The 19,176-nt window shown below is 39.1% G+C and overlaps 1 protein-coding gene across 50 annotated transcripts in view; it reads left to right on the forward strand.

The window, feature by feature from the left end:
- USP54 (ubiquitin specific peptidase 54) overlaps positions 1 to 19,176 on the forward strand; it is a 141,281-nt gene that overhangs the window by 96,149 nt on the left and 25,956 nt on the right. For 41 of the 50 annotated variants that reach the window (XR_012133175.1, XR_012133176.1, XM_073240822.1 and 38 more), the window contains 15 exons: positions 291 to 425; positions 1,970 to 2,083; positions 2,212 to 2,294; positions 2,848 to 2,953; positions 3,064 to 3,210; positions 4,596 to 4,745; positions 6,291 to 6,459; positions 7,788 to 7,958; positions 10,429 to 10,560; positions 10,716 to 11,096; positions 11,334 to 11,565; positions 12,489 to 12,622; positions 15,153 to 15,320; positions 17,784 to 17,918; positions 18,833 to 19,034. Coding sequence is in view for 48 of the 50 variants with exons in the window: in XM_073240822.1 (XP_073096923.1) it covers positions 291 to 425; positions 1,970 to 2,083; positions 2,212 to 2,294; positions 2,848 to 2,953; positions 3,064 to 3,210; positions 4,596 to 4,745; positions 6,291 to 6,459; positions 7,788 to 7,958; positions 10,429 to 10,560; positions 10,716 to 11,096; positions 11,334 to 11,565; positions 12,489 to 12,622; positions 15,153 to 15,320; positions 17,784 to 17,918; positions 18,833 to 19,034 (2,459 nt within the window). In the remaining 2 variants the exon portion in view is untranslated. Of the gene's footprint in view, positions 1 to 290; positions 426 to 1,969; positions 2,084 to 2,211; positions 2,295 to 2,847; positions 2,954 to 3,063; positions 3,211 to 4,595; positions 4,746 to 6,290; positions 6,460 to 7,787; positions 7,959 to 10,428; positions 10,561 to 10,715; positions 11,097 to 11,333; positions 11,566 to 12,488; positions 12,623 to 14,984; positions 15,321 to 17,783; positions 17,919 to 18,832; positions 19,035 to 19,176 lie in introns of those variants that run through there. The other 9 variants (XM_073240855.1, XM_073240863.1, XM_073240856.1 and 6 more) reach the window with 9 other exon arrangements.

The raw sequence follows: 19,176 nt of genomic DNA on the forward strand, positions 1-19,176 counted from the left end.
CAATAGCAAAAAACTGGAGATTACCAAAATGTCTGACAATAAATAAATAAATAAAATGATGTAATATAGGCATCCAATAAAATACTATACAGCAGGGAAAAGTGGTGAACTAGGTATGTGTATGGATATGTGTATATATATCTCTTGTTGTTATGGGTAATCTCAAAAGCAATGCTGAAGTACGTTTGGTTCCATAGCTACAAGCGTGGAGATGCTAGCTTGACAGACTGATGTGCAGAAGCTTAATAACAACAATGTATTTTTTCTCTGGTCTAACCTCTTCCCTACAGGGCATCTTCAACCAGTTTCAGTGTAGTAGTGAGAAAGTGCTTCCATCTGACACTCTCCGCAGTGCCCTGGCAAAGACTTTCCAGGATGAACAGCGTTTCCAGCTGGGAATTATGGATGATGCTGCAGAGTGCTTTGTAAGTGTTGGCCTCTAGCCTTTTTTGATATGGTGTGAAGCTGTTGATGATCTCTGTCAGGGACTGGCTACTTTACTGGTATTTGCTGAGCCCCTGGTCTTTATGGTTAGAACTAGGAATTTCCCTAGTTTCTCAAAGCTCTAGGGTGTCTCCACTAATGCAGTATACATTGCCTAGTGGGTTTATTCGTTTTCCTTCAGGCTTTGGGTAAGTTTTGTGCTTGCCATTGCATTAAACAGTGGCTTTTGTCTCAAAAGAGACAAGGCTCATTAAAGTACAACTTGCTCTGGCCCCTCCCCTTGTTTCTGATTTAATGGGTCTGGAGTGGGTGGCTAGAATATCTAATGCCAGCGTGTTCCCAGGTGGCGCTAATGCCGATGTTGCTTGTCTGAAGACCACAGTTTGAAAACTCCTGCATTCCTGTAGATAATTAAATAGAGAATTAAACTAAGTTCCTAGCACAAATGTGATTATATAGCTATGTTGCTCCCAGTGATTTTCAGTAGAAGACCCTAACTCTTTTCAACTCTGGGTTCTACCCCTTAACCTTCAAGAGTCTGTGCTTCCATTTAAAAAATCTGAAAGTGATACATGTCCTATTACAGGGTAAAATGTAGGCCAAAATTGGAGGTATTCTGAGAAACTGGATCACTTATATATTGCTGGCTACTCAGGAAAGAACTTGGTCAGTTTCTTTAAAAACTAAACTTGCAAACTGCCATATGCTTCAGTAGCTGTATTCCTGGACCCATACCCCAGGGAAATGAAAATTTGTGTTCATACAAAAACCTGCACATGAATATTTATAGAAGCTTTATTCATAATAGCCAAAAACTGGAAACAACTTAAATTCCTTTAATGGGTAAGTGGTGAAACAAACTGTAGTACCTCCATACCATGGAATACTATGCAACAATACAAAGGAATGAACTATTGATTTATGCATCAACTTGAATGGATATAAGGAAATTATGCTGAGTGAAAAACATACAATCATAAAGTTATATACTACATGATCCCATGTACAACATTCTTGAAACAAAATTATAGAGGTAGGAGAACAGGTTAGTGGTCACTTGGGTTTAAGATTAGAACTGGGAAGGTAAGGCTGTAAAGAGATAGTATGAGGGAGCCTTGTGGTGATAGAAAAGTTTTATATCTTGGTTGTGGTAGGATTACATGACTCTATACATGTGATAAAATTGCATAGAGCTACAAACAAACATGAATAAGTATATGCAAAACTGCTAAAATCTGAATAATCTCTAGATTGTATTGACATCCATTTCCTGTTTTGGATATTGTACTATAGCTATGTAAGATGTTACCTTTGGAGGAAAGTGGATAATGGGTACATGGACCTCTTGTAGAATTTTTGGAAACTTCCTCTGAATTTTTAATTATGTCAAACTAAACAGTTAAAAAAAATCAGAGGTATTCATACCTTGCAGGAGAATTGCTGTTTCTCTGAGTAAACTACCTACCAATTTGTACATTTGTCTGTTAAGTATTGTTGATATATTGCTTTGTTCTTCCCCTATTAGGAAAATCTCCTGATGAGAATTCATTTCCACATTGCTGATGAAACCAAAGAGGATATATGTACTGCCCAACACTGCATCTCCCACCAGAAATTTGCAATGACATTGTTTGAGCAGGTGAACCTTATATCATCACTTTGTTGTCTTCTTCAAGAACACTTTATTCTGGGATAGGGTATCAAATGGATGCAAAAACAGTTAATAACTATGACTTCTTGGTTTTGCTTTTTCCTCCCCTGGCCCAGTGTGTATGTACTAGCTGTGGTGCCACTTCTGATCCATTGCCTTTCATCCAGATGGTGCATTACATCTCCACCACTTCCCTTTGGTGAGTCTTTAAAGAGTTCTCTTTTGTACCCTTTGGCCCTCCTTCAGCTGATGGGATTTTTTTTTAAATTTTGGTATCATTAATGTACAATTACATGAGCAACATTATGGTTACTAGACTCCCCCCATTATCAAGTCCCTACCACATACCCCATTACAGTTACTGTCCAGTTGATGGGATTTTAACTGAAGGCATCAAACAGCTAGTATCCTTACTGCTGAGTTTATGCTATGTTATGGGATCTTAGAATAGTAATTTAAAAATAACCTTTGTTCTCCTTTCCTCTCCCATCCCTCCCCTCTTCTTAGGCTCAGTTCTGGTCAGCAAAGTAGGAAGAGAAATGGGTATTCTATGAGGTTTGGATTTTGGGACAGGCAGAGGTACTCACTGTGTTTGTGGGACACCGAGGTTCATCAGGACAAGGGGCTTTGGTTTAGTGGGCAGAGAAAAAGGTCAAACATGTAACTTAGGAGTTTGCATGAATGATTGATTTTATTTAACTGTAACTCTGTACAACTCCCACCGTCATACCATTCCATTCCCCATCCTGAAGCAATCAGGCTATTTGTATGTTGGAAAGACGAGAAAAACCTTCACCAAGCATGTTTGGTGAGCTGCTGCAGAATGCCAGTACCATGGGGGATCTGCGGAACTGTCCGGTGAGTTAAATCGGGTAGGGTTTGGAGTGAGAAGAGAAACTCTGGGATTAGTGGAATTGAGGCAAAGCCACTGGGAAACATGTCAAATTAGCTTTATGTATTTATTTCAGAGCAACTGTGGAGAGAGGATTCGGATTCGCCGTGTGTTAATGAATGCTCCACAGATTATCACAATTGGGCTAGTATGGGACTCGGACCACTCAGACTTGGCAGAAGATGTCATTCACAGCCTAGGCACCTGCCTTAAACTGGGTGATGTGAGTGTTAGTTACCTTTATCTCTAATTTAGAGTTCTTTGTACCTGCTAAGACTGTTCACAGTATTACTCAAGGGCAGTGAACACTGAGCACAAAGGTATACCATAGATGACAAATATTATAGGGTTTTGGACAAATATATACTGGTGTCTATACCCTGCATATATATACATGGTAGCAAAAGTTTTTTAGAAGAGATGGGATGACCTTGGCCTTGAAAGACAGGTTGGACAGAGCTTAGCTATTGATAAAAATGAAGCAATTTATAGAGTTATTGTATGCTCTACTTATTGTTAGTTTATACCAGTATAGAGTAGGGAGGTGTATTCAACTACAGATGGTAGTAAGGTCAAAGAAGTTAACAATCCTGACTAGAGCTGCTGTGGGAGGTGAAGGAGGTAAAACTTGATGACCTGAGTCCCAGAATACAAAATTCACTGTGAGGAGCCAATGTCTGTTGAGAAGGTAATGAAGTAGCTTGGAAGAGAACTTAGTGGTTTAGTAGTTTTCTGTGTATCTATTCAGGGAAATAGACAAGAAAAATTACCTAAACCCTGGGGACTTTACCTTATCAGCTCCATACCCTAGTGTAGGTACAGCCAGGGTTTTCCTTCGGTTCAAGAAAGAAACAGAAACTCTGTGATTTCCTTTCTACTTGTTTCTCTCTGGGAGCAGCCTGTGACTAAGGAGATCTGTTTTGTTGTGTTTTAATGTCATTAAGCCACTACTGAGAAACTGGGGTCTTATTTTAAGTCTCTTTCCCAAGGAATCTCTGACATGAGTAGACTACACACAATAAATCTTTTCCTAAATTTCTGTAGCTTACATATTCTGTACTGCTATAGTTTTTTATTTTTATGATTGTTTTCTCAACCAAGTAAATTCCTCAAGGCAAGAATCCACTTCTTCAAAATTTCTTGTGTATCTCTTGGCACATAGGACAGTGCTGGACATATAGGAATTGAAATGCTGGTAGTGAACATGGTTGTATTGCTCCTCCTACGGACTTTCTTAACCCCTACTTAGGGTCTCAGAGGAAATTTATGTTTGTGGTACCAGCTGCTAATTAAATTTTGAAACTTGAGAGTGTTTTGTTTTTGTTCTGTGTTTTCAACTTTCCTGACTCTTCTTATGATAGACCCCAGCAAGAAAACATTATTGGAAGAGATGAAGTAACATTATAACCCTACTAGGTTATTGGCCACTATCTGTCTTGCTTTTCCTACATTTGTCTTTTTAGGCTCATTTCTGATAATTACTATGGACTAACAAAAAATTTTAGACTGAAGGGTAGAGTTGCAAGTCAGTACCTTAATTAGGAAATGATAGAGTCTGCTGAGAAATGATATGAGAGGGTTGAGTATGTAACTGTTCTTTCCCCACAGCTGTTTTTTAGAGTGACAGATGACCGGGCCAAGCAGTCTGAACTGTACTTAGTAGGAATGATCTGTTATTACGGCAAACACTATTCTACATTCTTTTTCCAAACAAAGATCCGCAAATGGATGTATTTTGATGATGCTCATGTCAAGGAGGTAGGAATATCCAAGCCCTTCCTGAAATGTTTCATGTCTGTGACAAAGAACTAAGGACAATTATTTGTCTTCAATGTTTCATTTTCATAATTTTGATGTCTGCATATTTATTGAATTTATGAGATTATCAGTTTTGTCTTCATCAATAGATGACAAGTTCCTCAAGGACAGGATCAATAGATCTTCTTTATTTTCTCTGAATCCCCTCACCAGGCATTCAGCAGAGTTCTGTATTTATAGTTGGCAAAGTATTTTTTTAAATTTTGTTAATTAGTTGATTTGAATACAAACAGTTTAATGCCTCAAATTAGGTTATAGGATAAGCACAAAGCTCAGAATTCCAAATCTTGGAATTCTCGATGGGTAATACATTTTCTCAGGGCTGCTATAAATTATTCTGTTATCTCTCTGAAGTGCCCTATCACAGATTAATGTGTTTTGGGGGTAGTGTTGGGAAAATAGAGCAGTGATGATATTGGAAACTTGGTGCTGTCTAAACCAGAGTCTGCAGCTGAAGTAGTTTAGATAATCTGCATGAGTTAGGAATCCTCTTGTGATAAGGTTAACAGCTAAGCAAACTGCAGAGTATAAACTACATCAATCCATGGACTTTAAGCAGTGTCTTCCACAAATAGTAAAGTCTGTCAAATTACCTGATTCTCTTCATCACTTTTTGCTGTTTTAATTTGGGGCAACTTATATAAATTCTTTGAGCTTTGGGTTTTTTATTTGAAAAATAATACCTGCCTGATAAGATAGTAAAAAGATTTGCATGTAAGAAGCATATACATGTGTTTTAGTTAAACTACTAACTTAGTTACAGATTTACTGAGCATCTATTATGAAATAAGCACTATGCTAGTTGTCTGACTCCCAGAGCACACCATCTCAAGAGAGTGACTGGTTCAAGTTTAAGAGATGGCAAGTCTGGGGATTTGATTGGATTGTTGTTTCCATTGCTATTCTGTCACTCTTTTCCACTGCCATGGTACACTGAATCCAGCTCAAAGCTAAGGTCGAGAGGTTGAGATGTCTATTCTAAGCAGTTTGACATTTTATGCCCTGCTATTTGTGAACTCTGAAACGGAATGTCATTTATTCTAAGGCAGTCTGTAAGAGAGTTTCTGTCTGCTCTTTAGCTTCATAAAGGTGATCTTAATTAGGAGAAAATTATAGAAAAACAAATTTCAAGTGAGGGCTTAAATTTGATGTCTTTGAAAAGCAACTGATCACCAACATATCATAGTCACTTTTGAGAACTTAATTCATATTTCACAACTGTATTGATGTTATACAGAATAAAAGTAATTTTATCCATCATTCCTGTCTCTAATAGGGTTTTAATGCTTTCTAAAAGGATTTAATGAGGAAAGAATTAACAAAACAATTCATTACTTTTTTTATGTCTAAGATCTCTTTTATTGTTTCTGTACCCAATTTTTGTCCCTTCATATTTTTTGTTTCCTTTAAAAAAAAAAACAACAGGAAGATAGGTTGTGGATATAAAGTATAATGGTCATGTTCTTCTGGTTGTTTCTGGTTCAGATTGGGCCCAAGTGGAAGGATGTGGTGACCAAATGCATCAAGGGGCATTATCAGCCTTTGTTGCTACTCTATGCAGACCCCCAGGGTACCCCGGTGTCCACTCAGGACCTGCCTCCCCAAGTTGAATTCCAGTTATACAGCAGGACATGCTATGATAGTGAAGATTCAGGTGAGCAGCCTAGCTCTTTACCTCTTCCTTCCCTACTCCAATGTACGCACTGGATAGTTGAAACTCATACTTAATAATAAGCCTAGCCTATAACCTAGCTTGGAGAAAGAGGATCCATCAGAGATAAGAAAGAAGTGCCATCTTGTGCTGAAGCCCAAATTGTGCCAGGCCTTTTTTCCTTTAGCCTTCATGAAAGTGTTGCCTAAGTCACCTGGTGCCAGTTCAAAAGTGGGAAGGAAATTATGTTGATTTAGACTGAGATATTAAGTTTATGAGAAAACTTCAGTATTTAACCTTCTAATAATGATAGTAGTTGCTTACTACTATCACAATTTAACAGTGACTTAAGTCAGTCATTAAAACCAAGAAAAATGACATGAGTTATTACAAAGCTAGTCTTTTTGTTTGGGATGAGAAACACTAAGTACAGTAGCAATATTGCTCAGTTGTTCATTTCTAATTTGGTTTTTTGGAACTCAAATCATATTTTCCTGTAGAAACAATTTGCAGCTTGATGACTAAAGTCTCAGGCTACCTACAGAGGCTCATGTTAGAAATATAACCCTATTAGTTTTAGATTTATTTCTAGAAAGAAGGAAAAAGAAATGTTCCTTTCCTCTTATAGGTCCAGAGCTGACTCAGTATGGTTTTGAAAGCGAAGACACTTTTCTTTGGGATCTTTTTCCCTCCCCGTTGTACCTCCCTCCTGCTTGGTAGAGGTGTTCTTCCTACCCTTGTGCCCCATGTGTACCTGCTTTCCTTCCTCTCTTTTCAATCAAACACCAGTTTCCACTGTTGTGCTTTACCTCAGCTAGGTATTCAGAGGAAAGTAGTCTAATTGGACTAATCCATACTAAAGTTTAAATAACAGCTCCATAATTTCTTAGATATTAAAAATGCTTATAATGTCAATTAAAAATTTTAAGTGACATTTCTAGCAGTTTAGGAGGAAAATTATAGGATAGGGGAACAACTGATTATGTATGGTAGGTTGGCCTGGGACTCTCCATCTAAGTAGATCTTACTTTTCACAACTTTTTCCTTTATTCCAGTTTTCCCCATAGGTTTTCTAAAAGCCCCACAGTTTTTCACAGTGGCAGGCAAACTGAGGGCTTCAGCAAGGTAGGGTAAGGAGTGGGAGGAATTGTTTGTGTGTCTGGCTTATTTGGAAGTTGGGTGTTGGGAAGAATGGCTCTGGTATATCCTTCTTACCCTTCCATCTAGGAGGTTCTTGCCTTATGGACCGTTGTTGCCATTCACCTCTTTGCCTTCTCTCTGTCACTGTCCTCTCTTTCCTCACTTTTGCATATGTCTCCTCCTTCCTTCAGGGAGGGAGCCTTCCATCTCAAGTGATACTCGAACAGATTCCTCAACGGAGAGCTATCCCTACAAACACTCCCACCATGAGTCTGTGGTCAGTCACTTCTCTTCTGATTCTCAGGGGACAGTCATCTATAATGTGGAGAATGATTCCATGTCTCAGAGCAGTCGAGACACAGGTAGGGACTTACACAGTGGACCCTGCTTGCCTGATTCAGTTTCTGCATGAGAGTCTTCCAAGAAAAAGAAACTGGGGCAGGTTTGAAATGTTTGTCATGCAAAAGGGGAAAGACACAGAACTTCGGTAATTGAGTGGGATAAAAAAAAGCAGCACAATTCTGAGTGAACAATGATGTTCCATTGTATATATGCCCATCAACAGCAACATATCAATAAGGACCACTGTAATGTGATTATTGATGTGATTATTTATTCTGAAATCTGCTTTTTTCTTGCTCTGCTTTTGATCCCTGTCCTTCTCTTAGTGCCCCCATTGAACCCTTGTGATCTTGTATTTTGTCATGTTCTCATGCCATGCTTTGTCCCCAGTGAAGGGCTTTGAGAGAAGGTGCATATTTTTTGGGTAAGGGATACCTGATCATCACCTTGCTTGGTTTCCTGATGAAATGCTAGCCTGTTTGTTATTACGAGTTCCATGCAGAGAACATTCTTGAAATCTGTTAATTTATAGAAGAGTGTACCTGTGTTAGTGGAAGAAATCAATACAGGGCATAAATGGAAGAATGGTGAGTGAGTGACTGTGAGGGAACAGTGAGATGAAAAGTTCACCACTTAATGCCTAGAACAGTACCCATACTCTTAGACACTTGGGGGTTAGTGAGCTCATGGCTTCAGGTTCATGGTTTATACTCTGCATGACCTTTTTTTTTAACAGAGAATTTCAAACATTCAAAAGTATATGGAATAGTATATTGCCCCTCCATGTATCCGTCACCTGGCTTAAGTGATCATAACTCATGGCAAATCTAATTTTATTTGTACCTCTACCCACCTCCCCCACTGCTGGATTATTTTGAAGCAAATCCCAGACATATATCACCTTTTATATTTTAGTATGTATCTCTAAAACATAAATCATTTTAAACCACATTTATATTATTATCACACTTAGCATATTAACAATAATTTATCAAAACCACTAAATAACCAGTGAGTGTTCTAATATCCAGTTGTCATAGAAATGTTATAAATTTTAACTGGTTTGCATGTTTGACTTGGAAACTAAATAGGGTTCTACATATTGAGATGGGTTGGTAAGTCTTTTACATTTCTTTTAATCTATGGGCTTGTCGTCTATTTTTTCCTTGTAATTTATTGTTGAAGAACTATGTAGTTTGTCCTGTAGATTCCCCACATTCTAAATTTTGCTGATTGTATTTCTATGGTAAACTTTAGCATGTTTTTGTGTCCTTTGTATTTCTTGTAAATTGGTAGTTAGATCTAGAGGTTTGGTCAGATCTGTATTGGGTTTCTTGTGATCACTATCACATAAATGACTGTTGCAAAGTGTGGTTTTTTTTTTTAGACCGTATTTCTGAAACTGAACCAGGGAGAAGCCAAATCACAGGATAAACAAGACATATTCTCCAGGAGAGTCAGATTTATGTTAAGGGTTTGTGAATGGCTAGGGATTGGGGAGCAGACACCCACTGTTTTAACATATATAGATTTGTTACTTCAGGTGATTTCCTTTTAAATCTTTCTAATGGGCTCAGATGTAACAGGATCAGATAAAAACAATAAAAGATAGCATTGGTTGATTGAGAAGATGGATGATTGATTGAAAATATGTAGCCATAGCACTACACTGCTGAGACTTGAATACTAGAAGGATTTTTATATATTAACATATGAAAACAAATTCTAATAGGTCTCAGTACATTAGAGAGCCTAGGGGATTTTCTCTAAGCCTGTCTTTCAATTTAATTCAGTTGATTAATTCACCTCTGGCTTCCAGGAGCTTAGATGATTATATCCTTTAGAATCTGGTTTGTCAGCAATTAGTATTGAGTAACTGAAGTGTAATCTGTGGGTGAAGGCCAAGTTTAGGAAAGCATGGATTGAGGATGGGAATGAAGATTATTCAAAGTTCAAATGTCCTTTTAAATGATTCACAGTTAAGGAAGGTTTAGAAAGAACTGGGTCTCAAAGCCATATACAATCACTCGGAGCTCTTATGGGCAAAGGTTGGGGCCCCAAATGTAATAAAAATTAGGCTTTAGTTTGTATATGTTGCTAAATAAATAAAAAGAAAGCTCTGTCTTGTATTTATGAGAGTGAAAACATAGTGGCACATGACATTTTTATACAGTCTTTAAAACTTCACCTTTTAAAAATTACCAAGTAGTGTGTCTTTCTGGGTTGCTGGGAAAGATTATGAAGGGGACTGAGAATCATAATTGCTCAGGAGACATAAATTTGAAAGCCTCCATTAAGTATTTAAACTTATCTGCATTTATCTATTGAGAGATGCCTGCTTCACTTAAATAGCCTCAGTCCCTACAGCTTCTGATCTGTGGGTACACTAAATTTGTGGCACTGCCATGAATCCTGAAAGGAGACTATGTTCTCAAGAGAATGGAGGTTGGTTTCAGATATCAGCTTACCCCCATTTTCTTGTTCTTTCAGGACACCTGACTGATAGTGAATGTAATCAGAAACTCACATCCAAGAAAGGGTCACTGATAGAGCGCAGGAGGAGCTCTGGCCGGGTTAGGAGGAAAGGCGATGAGCCACAGGCTTCAGGGTACCACAGTGAAGGCAAGGCACTCTGAATTGCTTCTCTTTCTCATTCACTCTGTCAAACTTCTGTCACACTCCAGACTATGGCTTCTCCTTTCTGCTCATACTTTTGCAGGCTGGGGATCCATGATCACTTTAGACATTTATATTTGTTTCATTCTTTGTGTTTTTAGGAGAAACACTGAAGGAGAAGCAGGCTCCTAGGAATACCTCTAAGCTATCCAGCAGTACCAACAGGCTAAGGGATTTTAAAGAGACAGTCAGTAATATCATCCATAACAGACCATCCTCCCTGGCTTCTCAGACCAACCTAGGATCTCCCTGCAAGGGGAGAGGAGACCAGACTGACAAAAAACCTCCTAGGAACCTGCCTTTACACTCTCCTGACTGGGAAGTAGACAGTACCAGCAGTGAGTCAAAATCCAGTTCTTCTAGCAAGTATCGTCCAACATGGAGACCCAAACGGGAGTCTTTGAATATTGACAGTATCTTTACTAAGGACAAAAGGAAGCACTCTGGCTATACCCAGCTTAGCCCCTTTTCTGAGGATTCAGGTGAGGTGATAATTAGGGAAGAATTGGGCTTTTAAATGAAGTTGGTTTGTTTAAAGTCCTGGGTTTTCTGGTGGACTTGGCAAGGTGTAGTTTTATGTTGATGGGCCTTTTGGAGATATGGGTTCAGTGAATGCCTAGCTGGAGGGAAGGGCTATGTCTTGCTTTAACTATTGCTAAATCAAGCTAACAGATGCTAAATCTATTTGCTTTTCCATACTTGTCCTTTGGTTGCGATAGCTAAAGAATTTACACCAGATGAAGTTAGCAAGCCACCTGTTTACAACATTAAAACTGGTGGAACAAACCCACAGTACAAGCCCTGGGGCCCACCACGCCCAGGCTCTCACCTCTTAGAGCAGCACCCTCGGCTAATCCAGCGAATGGAATCTGGCTATGAGAGCAGTGAGAGGAACAGCAGCAGCCCTGTCAGCTTGGATGCCCCCCTGCCCGAGAGCTCAACTATCTGCAGGTATCGTCTGGCCTTGGAATAGTGGCATTGTCCCTTGCAGCAATGTGAGCCAAGAGACTTTTGAACTCAGATAAGTGAAGATGGACTTTTATTACCATCTTGTGGGCAAGCAAAGTAGTGTGCTTTATCAGCTTCCTATGGCAACAGCACCCTCTTCTGGAAGAATGAGCAAAGGCATTTGAGAAAGAACTAAAGTAATACATAATTGTTTAGTAAGTTTTAATGAAAGAATGAGTTAGTGAATTAAAACTTATATAGTCCTATGATCAGAAATCCAAAGTGTTATTTATTCTTGCCTTTCATTTTCAGAATAGGTTCTTGTTTGTTTTTTTAGGGTCACTGGGGATTCTGTTTTATGAAGCCAATGATAGTCATAATTCCAAAAGATAACAATGACATATTTTAAATAAATAAATAGTGCTCATTCCAGCTGTCCATAGGGCCCAGGTTACTTTATAAATTTCAGATCTGAATGTTGTTTTTACTGAGTTGCCATAGAGACAATTTTCCTAACAGTGTAGCTGCTTTGAAAGGAGTGATTATATCTTCTACAAAGGTGACAACCACATCTTCATACTTTCCCATTGCTCTTCCTTGGGCACAGGACCCTGTTGAATTTTACACACGAGAAGATGCTAGAAAGGTGTAAGAAAGAGGAAGGCAATCCATATGAAGCATGTGTTTATTAATTCATTTAATAAGTTGTATGCCAGACATTGTGCTAGATGCATAAAATGTGAATGAGGTGAGATAAGCTGGGGAATGAGCAGGTATTTCAATCTTGCAGAAGTAGTTTAGCAGATACTTTAATTCTATTAGTTCGATGTCCGTTGTTTTTTTTTTTTGAGGGAACTTAGTCCTAGGAATGTTGCTAGTTATCACCCTTCTTATGCTTTTACTAGACTTTGTTTTCTCTTTTGAAGGGATACAAATGTTAAGAGATCAGCTGGGTTGGCACCTTCCTGGCGTCACATCCCGAAGTCTCACAGCAGTAGCATTCTGGAGGGGGGTGCTACAGCGCCCAGGAGTGGCTGGACGAAGGATCAGCCCCTCTCAGGTAAGCAGAAAGACACTGAATTTGGAGGACTGGATCGCCTTGCCAGTTCTATTTGGCAGATAGCTTTACCAGACCATATTTGAAGTTGGAGGACAGTTGTACTTTAAGTATTCCATTAGTAATGTCAATGTGAGGGCATTTGTGGGGGCATTTGAGTTGCTCCATCTTTGGATTTACCTGTTTTTGTTCTCTTGCCTGATTGTTTATTTCTGCCTTGGGGAGAGCCCTTGTGGGAGCAAGAAGGATCAGAAATATAAAGTATCAATAGTACCTGCATTCCTTGACAAAATAAGTTCTAAGGCTTTCCTTGGTATAGATGGATTTCTTACTGTTTAGTACTGTGGATTGAGATAACAAAGAGGGACATGTAGGCTACGTGGGAAATAAGCAAGTCAAACCTATCCTTACTCCTGCCTCCTCATCCTGTCCAGTATCCCTGTTTTGTTTTCCTGTAAGTGTGCCTTGTGTCTTTATACTCCTTCCATCTCAAAACAAGCTCTCAAGAAATGATCTGACTCCTTCATACTAAATGGGACTGAAAATACTTTAAAATACAATTAAATATAATTTCTCTAAGGGAAACTAGCATTTTAACAAAGCCTGAAAATAAAGAATACTGAAATTTCGGGTATGAGATACCAAGGGTAGAGATTTGAGGTAGCTGTTAGTTTTAGCCTCTTTTTACATTCCTCTCATAACATATTTTTACAGTGCATATTCCACTTAAGTAGAGACCCTGCCCAAATGGCTCAAAGGTGAAAACTGAGGTGAGAAATGGGCAGTCTCCCCAACATGGAGACTTTTTTTGTGATGGTTGAGGGAAGGTGGTGAGTATCCAATACAGTTTAGTTTGCTGAGTTCTGGAAGCTACTTGACTAATTTAGAGGTCAACCTTTTCTGAAAGATGTGTTTCATTTCTTTTTCTTCCTGGTCTGTTAGATCAGTTGGGCATAGCGTGTGTGGGCAGAAACCTATCTGTAGTCTGACTTAATTAGCTTCTGGATATAGATTGGTAACCAGCTTACTAGGAAGAAGAGGACAGAATTGAAGTGCCAGTCTGTAGAAATAAACCAGGTTTACTGCTCTGACCACCAATCCTCTTGCTAGCCACTGAAAATTCATAGAGGTGGCTGGAAGGGAGGTATGCAGTGGTAATAAAAAGGCATGAACTCTTAGGTATGAGTACCATAGGTTGCTGACATGTGGCACAATAGAACAATGCTTTTAGAAGCAGGTGTCTCTGAAATCCTGGGCTGAAGTAGGTTATAGTTAGTAATTCATGCTTCTGAGTGAAATTAAACATTTGGTTTATTTTTCACACTATAATTTATTTTATGTTGACTAACATTGCTTTGAGAAACTTGTGATCATACATGAGCTTATTCCCCCTTCTCTTTTCTTCAGATAGCCAATACCTTTTTAGCATACTGTGACTGAGTCTCATGATTTCTCTAATAGCCCCAATTCTGCACTAGCTGGATTCAATTTCACCAAGAGGATTCCTCAACTGAGAAAAGATACTTAGCAAGGAGTTACAACAAATCCCTTTCACACCATACTACCCCCACCATTCTCTTTGTACAGTATGCCCTACTTATGCCTCACAATTTGATCCAGGCATTTCAGTCTGGCACAGAACATTTTTATCTGGTCACCTCACTTTTTAAAAAAATTACAAAAGTAAAATAAGTCTAACAATTTAATAACCTGCCCTTTCTCTCTTTAAATTGAAGGAACTAAATGTTACTATTATGATATACTGTGTATTTTTCTATATTTTTTCCCTATGCTTATACAAGTATAGAGATAAGTTTATTACAATAATTAAAAAAGAAATAAAATGGAGTCAATTATACCTATTATTCTTTCACTTGATTTTTCACTCAGTATATCATGGACATTCTTTTAAATCTGCTTGGTTCCATCTATGAGCACTTATAAAATGGAATCTCTACTGCTATGGATATTTTACAAACTCACTTAAAGAGGGTGGAAATTAAAAGTAAGAAATTGATTTGCCTGAAGCTTCCCAGTAAATCAATGATATGTGATCGAGAAATGCTCCCTAATGGTTATGAGCAAGGCTTATCAATTTAATTTATTTGACTTTAATTCAGCTCTACCATTTACTGTATTTGTTATCTTAGGCAAGTTATTTATCATCTTTGTGACTCGGTTTCTTCATTTCTAAACCATGGGCAATAATAGTATCTACCTCATAGGTTGTTAGGAGAATTAAGTAAAATAATATATGTAAAAGTGCTTAAAACTGTACCTGTCACATAGTAAATGCTCATCAGGTGTTAGTTGTCATGTTGTTAAAATGAACGTAGTAAATAGTTGTTGTTGTTGTTATTCACAGCCCAGATCTCACCTGAATCTGATATGGAATGCACTGTGCAAAACATGAACTCCAAATTGAAGCCAAGAGTTCCAAAAGAAAAGCAGTACAGTGGCCATAAATACAGCAGGTGCTTAGTCTTGGTTATGGAAATGTGATGACTTCTCTTCTCCCTTGCTTGTATTCCAGTTGGGGAGATATCTTCCAAAAGTGAACTGGATGAATTGCAGGAAGAGGTGGCCAGGAGGGCCCAGGAACAGGAACTTCGAAGGAAACGAGAGAAGGAATTAGAGGCAGCTAAAGGGTTTAACCCTCATCCCAGCCGCTTCATGGACTTGGATGAACTGCAGAGTCAGGGTAATTATTGTGAGCATTAGATTGTGGGTGATGGGAACAGAGAGAGAGTGAAGGAAAAAAAAAATTCAGGCCTGTAAATTCCCTGGCATCTCTTTAGCAAAGTTACATTTTATCTTGATTCAGTCATTTTAGTGAGAGCTAGTTGAAGTAGGAAGAGACAAGCCTATTGATTGGAGACAGACTGATTTTAGGCCCATTTAGTAAAAGCTTATTGATAAGCGATAGTATATTGTTCATGAAAAATATTTTCCATGAACATCTATAGGAGGTGTAAATAAAACTAGTCACAGTTCAGAAACAGCAGAACAGGGAAGTGAGCAAGCCACTCTGACAGTGAGGGGAATTCTACTTGTGCGGTAGAAACATTCCCTTAAGATTTCCCACCTGGAGCATCAGGGAATCAAATAGTTCTCAAAACACAGAGCCTGATTGCCTTTTGATACTCTGATGAATTATTTTCATCTTACACAATTTCATGGATTTTACTTAAGCTTCCCCATCTGCCCCACATTAGTCACTTTTTTTTCTTCAGTTGCTTTAGGATGTCACTTTGAACCAGATGAGACTAGCCTTCAAAATAAGAGTTCAAAAGGCCAAAGTGTCTATCTTAAATAGGCCCTTGAAGCCTAGATCTTCATTTTTCTTTCTATAAAATGAGTTTATTCAGAATCCCCAGATGTAACAAATTGTGCTGAAGTAGTGTACAGAGTAGGAGGCAGTGCTATTTTGGGTGGCTGCTTTTTGTGGACCACTTCCCTCTTTTTTGTCAGTGCTTACAGAAGCTTCCTGGGCTAATTTGGAGGTCGATTTGGGGGCCAATTTTTTCTTCTAATTGTGCTGTCTTTGGATTCAAAGCAGTTGTTGGCTTATATTTTCCTAGGCATTGTATTTGTTTCCAAATTAGTTTTAAGTTCCGAATTCCTTTGCTGTCCCTACATTTGGATGTTTTTTCCTACTTTTTGTCCTCAAGTTATATCACATTGATGTCGCAGGTTTACATGACCTCTGAAAGAGGGGTCTTGTTTCCCTTCCTTACATTTCCCCACTTTGTCAGTTGTGTAGTACATTAAAGGTGAGAAGGAATCCCTTTCACTATATTTTATTGTCAGTTGTCCTTACACTTTGGTTCAGTATCTCTGCAAGAGCAGGGAAGGCAGTGCTAAGATTCTGGAGGATAGGAATTAAAACCTCATACAGCGATTGGTTAACTATAGTTTGCCTATCTCTGTAGAGAATGTTTTTGTTTTAATGGCTCTAGCCATCTCTTCTCATTATAAAGGTTGTATAGATTCAGTTGATTTCAAGTATTATTAGAAAACTAAAGACCTGGGGGTGGGGAGCCACATCTCTTAAAGGGTAAAATCTGAATGCCAGGTTCTTCAGAACCAACTTAATACTTCCAACTGCCTTCACATTAATATCCAAAAGCCATGGTGAATTAGGGAGTGAAGGTTAGGGTTATGGAAGAGCCTTTCTTACCATGTCCAGCCAGAGGTAAATGGAGGATGGGAACATTCTAAGAGAAATGACTCTGACATTCTGATTTTTTTTTTCTTGTGAGATTATGAAATTTACCCTTAATCCCAATTGTGGGTGAATTTATAGCTTACTACCAGTTTATGGTTATGAGTGAGTAAAAGGCAGGGGGGGTACATAAACTTAAGGATTCTTTTACAAAAATTGTCCTTACGGTATTTCCTCACTTTTTCATCTGGCACTGTACTTGGACTCTTCCTGCACCTGCTTTGGTATGTGTTCACTTTGAGGGGAGGAAGGAATATTTCATGCTCACTGTATGGGAAGGTGACTTTTATGGTAGGTTTGGCGAGCAAGGGCATGATAAAAGTAAATACTTAGCAGTGCTGATGAAAGCTACATGCTTGCAAGCCAACAACAAAGGCAGATAGATATATTGCTCTGGCAGATACAATGAGGTCAGATAGGTTGAGGTAGATAAATGAACTGTATACACCTGTGCCCAACAGATGGACTGATTGTCCAGGTGAGGGTGGTGCAGAAAGGACTGTGAATTGAGGTAGGAAAGAAGTATCACAGATGGCTTCCCACAGAGCATTGAAGCCAGTTTTGCCTTAAACAGCAGTGGAGGTCTCAGTGGAGATCTGTGGCATTCTGACACTGGTTGGCAAGATGTACCTTATGGCGCTGTGGAAAAGCAGGTCAGTTCCAGGCATAAGAACCCATCCTTCAGCTATAGACAGCACTTTGCTCTTTCCTTGAGGGATCCAGACGTCTTTGAGTTGGAGTATGTGGTAGAAAATGACATCTCCCTCTTTGAAGGCTTTGATAAAGTTTCAGGGCAAAAATGGATGTCTGACATGTCTCAGCGAATTCTTAGTAGCAATGGACAGTTGGACTAAGGCTCAGCTGCAAGTATCTTTGTGCACTGAAGGGAAACAACAGTACATAGGAAAAGTTGGAACAAGTTTTAATGAAAATGAAAAGTGCTGGCCCTTTCAGGGAGGAGTGACGGCTTTGAGAGGGCCCTGCAAGAGGCAGATTCAGTGTTTGAAGAGTCGCTGCATCTGGAACAGAAGGGTGACTGTGCTGCAGCTTTGGCTCTGTGTAACGAAGCTATCTGTAAGTAACTCTAACTGCTATGGCTAAGGCACTTCTAACTAACCTCACAAATATGTTATTAGTGTCATCACTCAGATGGGATAAAAACAGCTTTATGTATCACTATCCCAAACTGAGGCTCTTTAGTTATCTTTGCCCTTCATATTTCTAAGAATGACATGTGCGATCACTATGGCCTACATATATTTACTGGAATAACCTCAGCAGGAGTCCACAGATGAACTGTCCAGTCACACCTACCTTCTTATCCCAAGATAAAGTTAGACCTCAGATGTGAGGTTCATCTGACCTTTCTCTAGCCACTGGCTAGTGAGGTAGAGCTTATGGAAGGAAGAAATGAATAAATTGGCTGTGACTTCCCAGGCCTGTGGCTTTGCATATTTGATTCTTTGTTTCTTTCCTGCCTTCCTGGTATGCTACACCATAAGGTTATGGCAAGGGACTATGGCTTAAAATTCATATCTGATTCTTAAAAGTGACCCACAAGAAACTGTGTTCTATAAAGACAAATGCAGATTTGGATCTTATTTCTGCTATTGGCTGTTGGGAAGGAGGAGTTGGAAACAGAATGTGGAGACCAGAGTTGGACAGGTCAGTTGCAAAGGACAACGACAGTGACACCCTCTAAGAAGGAAGCACCAGTTTACCTTTCTGACTCATTTTAGTTTAGCTTTTTGTTGTTGTTTTTTTTATTTGAATTAACTTGTTTGGCCTCCATGGCTTCCATGAATGTTCCTTAAAACCAGAGCCAGCTCTGTGCCCTGGGCAGTATGTGCATGGTCCATGCCTTGCATTCCTGCTGCATATTTTGAGTTCTACTGCATATCTTTGCTCATTTTTGGTTCACTTTTATTCTTTTTATTTTTGTTTGTATTTTATGTTCTGTTTCTGCTATATTTTCTTTTGCATTTTAGCTAAACTAAGACTTGCCCTGCATGGTGTCAGCTCTAGCACGCACAGCAGAGCCCTAGTCGATAAGAAGTTGCAAATCAGTATTCGAAAAGCACGGAGCCTGCAGGATCGCATGCAGCAGCAATCATCGCAGCAGCAGCAGCCGCCGTTGCAGCCCTCAGCTTGCCCCCCCTCACAGGGGGAGGCCCTCCCTCAGCCAATAAGGTAGTGCCTGGGAACTACTGCAGTTTATGGACACCAGGGGAGGAGGTGACCGTGGGTGCTCCATAGCAGGGAGCTCTCATTGTCTTGGAGACTACAGGGGAGAGAGAAGAACCCTTTGAAAAGATTGCCTTCCTTCAGGTCA

Source organism: Manis javanica, chromosome 7, assembly GCF_040802235.1.
Source record: "Manis javanica isolate MJ-LG chromosome 7, MJ_LKY, whole genome shotgun sequence".
NCBI classification, from domain to species: Eukaryota; Metazoa; Chordata; class Mammalia; order Pholidota; family Manidae; genus Manis; species Manis javanica.